Genomic DNA, 10,854 nt, shown 5'->3' on the forward strand with positions numbered 1-10,854 from the left:
CTGTGCGATTTTAAACCTGCTCCTCTCCAGAAAGCCGCACCGTTTGCAAAGCCCACTGAAGGCTGAGCATGCTTCCTTGGACTGATGGAAGAATCGCTCATGGCTTCGCTACGCAGTAACGCCTGCCTAGAATTTGGCTGATGCCTGCTTGTGATCGCCAGGGACGCTGCTTGCAATCGCTTCCTGACCCGCTGTTGATCTCAACAGATTCACCCTGTGCTTTACTAGCAACTTCTACCCAGAGGATCAGCAGACCCTGGACTGTACTAAGCCTCAGTTCTGTCCTGAGTTACAATCCCCCCCCATGTTAAAAATAATGCACGGTCCAAGTGCATAGATTGGTTACTTTTTTCAGGGAGAAATAAGGGGCAGGGGAAAGGACGTACCATTTTCTGGAAGGGGGCGAACTGGAGGGAAGGGATTTCTCCTGGAGTGGTTTTGCCCCAGCTCTCCCCCCCCTTTCCTGGCAGTGAGTCAGCCTGGTGGCGTTATATTGCAGGGGGCGGGCGGCTGCTCATCTCCGAGCACGGGGCGTCCTTTGCTGCTCTCCGGCTGTGCATTTGGTTAAGCCCTACATCAGAGCTGCTGGGAACAATGGCTTGGCAGCCCATGGAGATCAACCCGGAGGTAAGGCGGTCCCCTATCAGCCCGAAGGCAATTCTGTATTTCTGGATAACTGGGGAAGAGGCAGGTATTTTTCTTTCTAGGAGGGAGGTGCTCCGGTGCTGGGGAGGGGAGAAACAACTGAGCCTCTAGGGCTGTCGTTGCTCTTTAGGGGTAAAAGCCAGTTTTCAGCTCTGGTGGTTTGGCGTGCCCTAGAGATAAGGGGTGGGGGCTGCTAAAGGAGAAAAAGACAAGAGCTCGGTGTTAGTAGCTCCCCTGGAAAGAAGAGGGTGGGAAAGTCTCTTTTTTTAAAGGTATAGTTTTTGAAACGGATGCTGGCCATGGGAAATATTCCGGCCGCAAGATGGGAGGCGGCCCCGCCCTTAGACGAGCTGACCCTCTCTTGTGCTTCTCTGTTCCAGATGCTGAACAAAGTGAGTGCCCGCCCAGACCGTCGGAAGAATCAGGCGCCGCTTCTCTTAAGATGGGTGTTTCCTCGCTCTCCGTTTCCCACCCACCCACCCACCCCCGGCTCCTTTCACACAAAGCTCCTACAGAGCTGAGAAGGGGGGCCTGAGCAAGCAGCTGCCGTTTGGGACTCTGGCTCCTCTTTCTCAACTCCTTCCCAGCTCTTTGGAAGCGGACGTGTTGGTGACTTGGGAAAAGGGGGGGGAGACAGGTGGGGGCGACGCCTCTCCCCCGCCGAGCCGAACCCGTAGAAAGCTGCCTGGCGGGCGGTTCTTGGGATGGGCGGCAGGTGGCGGTGCAGCCCCACGGTTTGTGCTGTGTCACCCTGACGCTGTTGCTCGCAAGAGGGTGTGAGGATGACGGCAGGCTGGCTGGGAAAGTCTCCTCGGTCTCCTCCTTTCTTCCTTACAGGCGAGGGGCTTTTGGCCCTTCGCTGCTGGGAGACAGAAGAGCAGAATCCTATGTCCAGTTTTCCTGCAGATGGGACCTGGTGCTTTCCCATAAGAATATACTGACAATATTGGGCTCCTTTCTTAAAGGTATATCCCCCTTTTCCGTATGGGTGCTGTTTCTGGACCCTCTGGTACCACCATCACTCATCTGCCTAGAGGCCACAGGTTTTCTAAAAAATACTTTTCCTTGCTGGGCCAGACCAAAGGTTCAGTATCCTACTGTTAACTGTAGCCTGCGGCGGCAGGATATGATGGAGTACCAGCTAGGGTTGCCAACTCCCTGGTGGTGGCTGGAGATCTCCCACTATTGCAATTGATCTCCAGCCGAGAGATCAGGTCACCTGGAGAAAATGGCCACTTTGTCAATTGGACTCTATGGCATTGAAGTCCCTCCCCCTCTAAACCCCAACCTCTGCCCCTAAAATCGCCAGGTATTCCCCAACCCAGAACTGGCAGCCCTAGTCCCAGCTCTTCCTTGGTGCTTTGGCAAATAGCTGGACTATTCTGCTCACAGGCTTCAAAATGGCCCAGACACCTGCTCAGTATGTCCTCAGATGCTGAAAAGACACCTTGGAGTCTACTCATACACTTCCCCCCAGAGACAGGCAAGTTCTCAACATTGATCACCTGCCTTGGAGGGCATATAAATCAAGGTGGCTCAAAACTGGCAAGACTTCCTCAAACAAAATCTTTCCACAGTGAGACAAGGTTCTAATCCACAAGGGGTACTGTCTAGTCTGGGGATGATGCTCGATGCTTCTGTGCTCAGCATGGTCTCTCTCTCTCTCTCTCTTACCCTGCAGGTTCTGTCCCGCCTAGGAGTGAGTCCGGGCTGGCGGTTTGTGGATGTGCTAGGGTTTGAGGAAGAGTCCTTGAACTCAGTACCCAACCCAACTTGTGCATTGCTGTTGCTCTTCCCCCTCACTGCTCAGGTGAATATTACGTCTTGGACAACCCATTATCTAGTATTTGTAACCCTCTTTAAAATTCTGGATTTGGGAGTCAGCGTGGTGTAGTGGTTAAGAGTGGTGGACTCTGATCCGGAGAACCGGATTTGATTCCCCACTCTTCCACATGAGTGGCAGATTCCAATCTGGTGAACCGGGTTTGATTCCCCACTCCGAGTGATGGACTTTCAGTAACAGCACCAGAAACTGCCAACAGCTGGCAACCCCTTCGCCTTATGCCAGGTAGGGGTAGGCAACCCCCGGATGCATGCCAACAGAGGCAAACGAGACTTAGCAATCTGGGCCACATCTCCAGCAGTGCCACCAAGGCACCAGCAGCACTGCTGGGACGAGTGGTGTAGGAGAAGGCAGGCCGCAGGAATGGCTTAGGGCCATCACCATCTCCCTAGCCTGCCGAGCCACCAGCTGATCCCAAGTTGAATCCCTGGAATGCTGGCTACTGGAACCACTGGGGCTTGGCTTGCTCCGAGTACAGCTGGCGGAGGACAACCCTCACCCCCCTGCCCAGTTTTGTCTGCCAGCACACTCACATCTTTATAAGCAGGTGCACTTTTCCAGCACTTGTGCCAAAAAGGTTACTTGCCCTGTGATACATCTACAAGAGAGCCAGAATGGTGTGGTTAAGAGTGGTGGACTCTAATCTGGAGAACCAGGTTTGATTCCCCACTCCTCCACATGAAGCCAGCTAGGTGACTTTGGGCTAGTCACAGTTCTCTTAGAGCTCTCTCAGCCTCACCTACCTCCCAAGGTGACTGTTGTGGGGAGAGGAAGGGAAGGAGATTGTAAGCTGGTTTGAGTCTCCTTAAAAGGTAGAGAACGTTAGCATATAAAAACCAACTGTTCTTCTTCAGCTGAGCTCAAGGTCTTAGGAATTCTTTTAATATAATCATATAGCTGATACTGCAAAGGAGGTGAAGGTCTGTACAGGGCAAGAGAGACACTTATTTTTAACTACTTGGAGGTGTTCAACACACTGTGTTCCTACATGGATATCCTTTCTCCTAGTGTGTGTTTGTAAAGTACCATCAAGTACCAGTTTGTAAAGTACCAGTGCAGCCCACTGACGGCAACCAAGTAGCATTTTTAAGGCAAGAGACTAACCGAAGTGGTTTACCATTGCCAGCCTCTGTGTAGCAACCCTGGACTTCCTTGGTGGTCTCCCATCCAAGTACTAACCAGGGCCGACCCTGCTTAGCATCTGAGAACTGACGAGACCAAGCTAGCCTGGGCCGCCCAGGTCATGGATCCCTTCTTCTTAAGGGGAAACCAATGCACACTGTCATGGATATACTGCTTCATCTATGCATGAATGGTGCGCACGCTTTCCGACCACATTAGGAGGAAATTCCTGCAGACAAAGCATGCTGCATGCTAACTTGAAAACTGTTTCAGTTTGCTATGAAACACTGTACAAATACGTTTACTCATTCCATTTGCTCTTGCATTTTACCTAGCATGAGAACTTCAGAAAAAAGCAGATTGAGGAACTGAAAGGTCAAGAAGTGAGCTCCAAAGTCTACTTCTTGAAGCAGACGGCCAGCAATTCATGCGGCACAATTGGCCTTGTACACGCGGTGGCCAACAATCAAGATAAAATATCATTTGGTAAGTGCCCCCTGCAAACTGGCACGAATCTGCTGGACTCTGCATCAGTTTACAAATTAATGACTGCCAGGCAGGGAGGGACAGCTTCCTAGGGCAAGCCTGAAACGGGTCCTGAGTCTCCAGTGTGATAAATAAGGCTTCTTTTTTTGCCCTTGCTAAAGACAGCATATGAACTAAGCTGGGCTGCACAGACCAGGTGTTTATTATTTATATCCCGCTTTTGCCCCCAATGGGGACCCAAAGCAGCTTACCATACCCCCTCCAAAAAAAAAACAGACAAGGGGGAAACTTCAGAGTGAAAAGCAGGTTTTTTCACTCTGTGGTAGAGAAAGTTGGGGGGGGGAACCAACTCTTCTTCTATATATTGTATAATAAAGGAGGAACAATACAAACGTATTGGAGACTTGCAAAGGTATCAGAAGTCTCTTCCGCCTCCTGTATTGCTGCACTTACTTAGCACTTTTGTTTCATTACTTGCAGACAAAGGCTCCACCCTAAAGGAGTTCCTCAATGCAACAGCAGATCTCTCCCCAGATGAGAGGGCAAAACGACTTGAGAACAACAAGGTATGCAACTGGGTGACTTGGTTGGCAGAATCTTAATGGCATCTAGCAACAGGTTTCATTCTAAACTCCTTAATATATTTTACCCTCTCTCTCTCTCTCTCTCTCTCTCTCTCTCCTCCAGGCCATTCAAGAAGCCCACAATGCAGTAGCACAAGAAGGCCAATGTCGGGTAAATGAACCCTGAAGTGGACAGAATGTCCAAGAGATAAACGTTGATGCCATGAATACTAAGGCATAGGATGCTGATGCTTGCAAAGGAAATGGAGCATAATACTCCTAGCGTATAGATTCCATAGTGTCTTTAATCTGTTAAGGGTAACAAGAGAGCCAGCTTTTTTTTAAAGAGCGGAAAACCACATCTGCTCTCAAGGCTGGAGGCAATGTGCAAAACGTATGAGTGGGAGCCAATGTGGTGTAGTAGTTAAGAGCTGCGGACTCTAATCTGGCTAATCGGGTTGGTTTCTCCACTCCTACACATGAAGCCAGCTGGGTGAACTTGGGCCAGTCACAGTTCTCTCAAAACTCTCTCAGCCTTACCTACCTCACAAGATGTCTATAGTGGGAAGAGGAAGGAAAGGTGATTGTAAGCAGCTTTGAGACTCCTTAAAGGTAGAGAAAATCGAGGTATAAAAACCAACTCTTCCTTTTCTGGTGTAACTACACTCCTTGATTCTTTCTTCTCTTAGGTTGAAGATGATAAAGTGAACTTCCATTTCATTCTCTTTGCCAGCGTTGATGGCCACCTCTATGAACTGGGTAGGTTTGTCTAAAACTGATTTTCTGCTTACAATAAGAGCTTTGTTTCTCCACTGGACTAAATCCTGGTCATCCAGTGAATCCCAGTAACTGCAAAATTGGAACAATCTGGAAATCTGCTTGTGATCAGCTTGTCCACGTAACTGGTCAAAAGAGCTGTCCAATTGGCCAGCCAAATATGGTTAAATGTCAGCCTTAAAGGACTGAGTTCGTTAGAACAAAACAATACTGCAGTCCTGGACAGGTTTGATACGTAGACCATTAAAAATGGTTAAAGGTTATTTCTATTAAAAATTATGTGGGATTATTATAATTTAACAGCATTTCTATAAATGTGAATGACTCATAGAACAGTTCCATTCTTAGGCTGATATCCCGGAACTCCAGGGACAGCTTACAGTTCTGAATTAAAAACAGAATTGCAATAAAGCAAGAGCCACCATTAAATGCCAGTCTTTTAAAGGCAGTGGGCTGCTTCTTTCTGATGGAGATGCAGTTCCAACAGGAAGCCATATGAGAAGCTTTGTTATGGCTGCTAGGATTGCCCCCCTAAAATGTGGGGCGTAAGAGATAGCAGTGTTCCCTCATGGGCATAATAATAAGCAATTCCATAATGTACTTTTATTTAAAAAGCTAAACCGCTACATACATAATGGCAGTTTAGGATTCACTGAATTTTTGACAATAATTGTCATGCCAGTCCTTTTTTAAAAGCCAGACTTTCAACCAATATCTCTGAAGTTCCTGCCTTGTCTGGGTCCATAAATCACACGTTCCACAAAGCTGTGCCCTGCGTGTCTGAATACATGAGTGTTGTGACTGAACCTCTGTGTGTGGTTCATTGCTGTTGGTAGCAGCAGTCTGAGTAAAAGGAGAAATTTCCTTCCTCCTTGGTTGTAGAGGCAGCAATATTTCCATGATCTGTATTTTGTATGAGTAGGCTGCAGAGTCGGTGGTATGCTGGTAGCTCTCTTTAAAAAAAAAAACAGCCCAAAAGCCAACTGCCTTGACTAGCTTGAGCCTATATCCTCTAGAACAGTCCTTGATGCAACCAGCCAAAACATTTGCAATCCATCTGGTTTCCATTAGGCTTGCAAACAAAAATTATGAACATTTGTTAAAAACTAAATGACTTCTTGATAGGCTACTTGGAAAATGATAGGGGAGTTCAGCAGAATGGGAATCCAGACACCCATGTTTCAAACTTGCTCCACACGTTCTTGCAGAAAGCTATAATCGCCGGGTGGTGGGGGAGAGTAATCCTTTTGTATACAGGTTGAATATCCTGGAGACCAGGACAGTTCTCTCTGAGAGTTTGGGACCAGAAGTGGTCCATAGTTTGGTTCTGAAGTTCAACTGCAGCAGGGAGGAAAGCTAAACTGAAGTCTGGGCGCACTGCGAGCGAGCCTAGACTTCAGTTTAGCTTCCCTCCCTGCCACAGTCGAAGTTTGACTTCAAAAAGGCCAGGCAGCATGGCTGTGAGCCAGATCCTTGCCACCTGGCCTCTTGGAAGTCAAGAGAGTCCAGGCCGTGCGGATCTGCCTGCATGCTGGCTCGAAGAGTCCGGTTTTCGGATCAGTCCGGAGATGTGATGTCCACATAAAGGATACTCAACCTGTACTTTTATTGCTTACAATCTCTCCCGCATTCCCTGCTTTAACAGCCACAGAATTTCAAGCGGTGTGGGTGGGTGTGAAAGGTCATGGACTAGGAGAGAGCAGCAAGTTAAATTAGAGGCCTTTTCCTCTGACGGGAACATCTGGTGGCCAAGTGGGATGGGATACAAGGGCTGATAACGGAGGACCCAAGCTGGAGGATGGGGCATCTAGCGTTCCCCTGCTGCCACTGCTGTGAAGCAGTCCCATGATACTTCCCCCACGGACACTGACTAAGTGTAGACCTCTTCCTCTACCAGCCACTTATCAGGAAACCCTCCCCAAAGCGTATACTTATGGCCCGCTGGTATAATAAACTTGCTCCACATATTCCTTTCAGATGGACGACTGCCCTTCCCCATAAACCATGGAGCTACTGCAGATGGTACCCTGCTGAAGGTAAGTTCTGGTTGGGTGTGTCACCAGTGAGTTTTTCCTGGCACACCGCTAAGTTCCAATTAGTGTGATTGTATCATTCCTCTGACGTCCATATTTTGCTCAAGTATTTCCCTACTGGAAACAGGTGGGAGAATATGCAGTTGGCTCAGAGAGAGATGGGAGTTGGAGAGCCTTAAAACTGAGGGAGTAATTCCCAAGCAGGTCTACTTGGAAGGAAGTCCCACTTTATTCAGTGGGCTTACTCCCATGAAACTATTCTTAGGCTTGCAGTCTTAGTCAGGTTGATAGCTTCCTCACTGAAAGAAGTTGAGAGCAAAAGTGACTGGACGCTGGCTGAAATGCCAATTGACAAGGTCCAGCATATGGATAATGAAGTAGTGTTGGTGTAGTGGTTAAGAGCGATGGACTCTGATGAACCAGTTTCGATTCCCCACTCCTCCACATGAGCAGCGGAGGCTAATCTGGTGAACCGGATTGGTTTCCCCACTCCAACACATGAATCCAGCTGGGTGACCTTGGGCTAGTCACGCTCTCTCAGCCCCACCTATCTCACAGGGTGTATGTTGCGTGGAGGGGAAGGGAAGGTGATTGTAAGCCAGTTTGATTCTTCCTTAAGTGGTAGAGAAAATCGGCATATAAAAACCAACTCTTCTTCATTAATGAAGGTAAAGCGAACATGGTAACATTACATGGTATTACAAATAGTAAAAAAGTGTCCATTAAAACCAAAACAGGTGGTTGTATCTTGCTTCCTGAATGTGGATATACACACCATAGAGCTATGATCCACTCTGGCCTTGCTTACTGAGATATTTGGGCCAAGTATAACAATATTCTGAAAAATGATTCTTCAAGGTCCTAATCTATTCCAATAATGAAAGAGGATTATCTAGTTAATGAACTGGGCCTACTTTTTGTGTGTGTTTTACAGCTTGGTCAGAAATGTTGTATTTTGCATTTTAAATAATTTTACTTTATGGTGTGAATTTTAACAACTTGTACTAAGGAAAGCCCATTGGCCAAGACGTGTTTGGTTTTAATTGGTTTTTAAAAACTATTTGTAATGTATTAACTTTTTGTTAATTTACCACATGAAACCCTTTATTCATTCTGTTATTAGGCTTTGTGTCAACCTTCTTGGTTACCTGGTTTTTCTGAGCTGAAGTTTTTCTTCCCCTTTCTGTTTTGGTAAAATGAACATGAACACGTTTTTAGTGAAGGGATATCCCAAGAGCTGACGTGGTATAGTGGTTGAGAGCGGTGGGACTCTAATCTAGAGAACTGGGTTCGATTCCCCACTCCTCCACATGAAGCCTGCTGGGTGACCTTGGGCCAGTCCCATTTCTGTCAGGACTCCCTCAGCCCATGCGGAGGCTGGCAACGGCAAACCACCTCTGAATGTCTCTTGCCTTGAAAACCCTATGGGGTCGCCGTAAGTCAGCGGTGCCATGATGGCACTTTCCACCACCACATCCTTCTCCTGCCAGAACTCTGTGCTGCAGGGTTTGTTAATCTGGATAGCTAAGTCAGTGTTTTGCCCTGACCTGGATGGGCCAGGTCTCTTCAGATATCAGAAGCTAAGCAGGGTCGGCCCTGGTTAGTACTTGGATGGGAGACCACCAAGGGATTCCAGGGTCGTTGTGCAGAGGAAGGCACTGGCAAACCACCTCTGAACATCTCTTGCCTTGAAAACCCTACTGGGTCATAATAAATCGGCTGCGACTTGATGGCACTTTACACACACAAGTCAGTGTTTTAGCCAGACTTGCCTAGCAGCTCCCCAAAAAGTCCAGCATCACAAGGCCACAATGACTGCATCATCTCATGTGCGGAACACCAAGGTACTCATTGTATGTTCTCTCTAAGGCCTCTGCTAAGATCTGCCGGCAGTTCACAGAGCGCGAGCAAGGAGAGGTCCGCTTCTCTGCTGTAGCCTTGTGCAAGTCTGCGTGAAGAAGCTGAGAAGAAACCACCCTGTAGCCCGACACGAAAAGAAGTTAAACCCTTTAAAAGCTTTAGTACTTGTCCTATGACAGCTGTTCTTGGTCCACTTTAAAATTTCTCTTGCTGAAACTGTTAGCCCCCCCCCCCCACACACACACACACATCTGCAGCTTCCGTGGCTCTTGTCCTAAAGGTTAAGCTCAAATGTTTTCCACACTATATTGAGACTTTCGACTTCTGTGTTCAGAAACGCTTCCGTGGGGCTTATCTGACTTGTGCCTCCTGAGTTTCAGTTGCTGTGATTTACTGAAGAAGTGACATGAATAAACCTCTTCTTGCTACTTGAAACGCAGTGGTCTTTCGTAGTGATGTGGGACCTGCGGGTGTTAAAAAGTGACAACTGCTATAAAAGGGATGGGGCGGGGGTCAACAACTTGCTCTTATTGACACGGAAGCATTTATGGGCTGCCTTGTAGCCAGACAAGCCTCTGGCAGCTCCCACTAAGAACAAGGACAAATGGAACAAACCAGCCCTGCCCACCCCATTTTTAAAGGCAGAGGCAACTAAAGGCACTAGTATGGGATTTATGTAGGAAGTCTTCTCTCAAATCCTTTGCTTTATAAAGTCATTTAATGCATGGGAGTTTTACCTGAGGTTCGTTGCTCGCTGGACCCACACTTTCCTGTTGGGAGTCTATGCACTAGCAGTCTCCAAGCTCAAATCAAGAAGCATTTGAATCCCAGGCTAATCTCAGGGGAGAAAGAAGAGTTGTGTTTTTAAAGGAATGGGAAGTCCCAGGATTTGCGAGCACTGGCCGCAAGATCATCTCTAATGGACAGAAAACTCATGCATAACTCCAAGGAAAACGGAGACAGACCAGTGGCGAACATGAGTGAAAGTACTCATGCATCAATGACCTAAGAGTTCTGTGACAGCTAGAAGGGACTTCCAACCAACCCACCGCATGGTATCTAGTAACCAGGAACAGGTAGTACCACCTAGTGGACATCCTAAAACTCCAAGTATTCAGTTCTTGCCTACATTCTACAATGACCTATATTTCCCCAGAATTCATATTTCTGCAATGCAGAACTGAAGGCAGGAGCTAAATGAGTTGCCACCATTCTGGCTTTTATTTTGTAATCCTCACCCTTCAGTGGAGAAATCAGTTAATTCTTTTTCTGCCATAGCCTGTCTAATGTGACAGAGCCCTTCCTTTGTTAACCCTTTGATCCCCCTAAAACTTGCCTTTCCCCTATCACTGAGGGAGCAATCCTAAGAAGAGCAACTCAGAAGTAAGTCCCATGTTCTTAAATCAGGCGTAATCCCAGGAAGGTGGACTCATGACCACAGCTTTAGTCTTTCAAAAAGAAACTCTTCCAGATATTCTGGGGGTGTTGTGACATTGGCCCTGGCACACTGCATGACGGCAACTGA

At 47.5% G+C, this 10,854-nt stretch overlaps 1 protein-coding gene across 1 annotated transcript; it reads left to right on the plus strand.

Annotated features, from left to right (window-relative positions):
* Positions 1 to 580: 580 nt before the first annotated feature.
* On the plus strand, positions 581 to 9,595 carry UCHL1 (ubiquitin C-terminal hydrolase L1). The gene is made up of 9 exons (XM_056855466.1): positions 581 to 627; positions 1,026 to 1,037; positions 2,327 to 2,455; positions 3,946 to 4,096; positions 4,577 to 4,662; positions 4,784 to 4,831; positions 5,349 to 5,418; positions 7,414 to 7,472; positions 9,339 to 9,595. Exons 1-9 carry the CDS (start codon positions 595 to 597, stop codon positions 9,423 to 9,425), a joined length of 675 nt encoding a protein of 224 aa, XP_056711444.1. The 5' UTR covers positions 581 to 594; the 3' UTR covers positions 9,426 to 9,595.
* Positions 9,596 to 10,854: the final 1,259 nt, after the last annotated feature.

Source organism: Euleptes europaea, chromosome 9 (assembly GCF_029931775.1).
Source record: "Euleptes europaea isolate rEulEur1 chromosome 9, rEulEur1.hap1, whole genome shotgun sequence".
In the NCBI taxonomy this organism is placed as follows: Eukaryota; Metazoa; Chordata; class Lepidosauria; order Squamata; family Sphaerodactylidae; genus Euleptes; species Euleptes europaea.

Coding starts and splice junctions, on each gene's coding strand:
- UCHL1 (XM_056855466.1), top strand. CDS start 595: ATGGCTTGGCAGCCCATGGAGATCAACCCGGAG. Junction 4,663..4,783: donor AACGACTTGAGAACAACAAG/GTATGCAACTGG, acceptor TCTCTCCTCCAG/GCCATTCAAGAAGCCCACAA. Junction 5,419..7,413: donor TGGCCACCTCTATGAACTGG/GTAGGTTTGTCT, acceptor TATTCCTTTCAG/ATGGACGACTGCCCTTCCCC.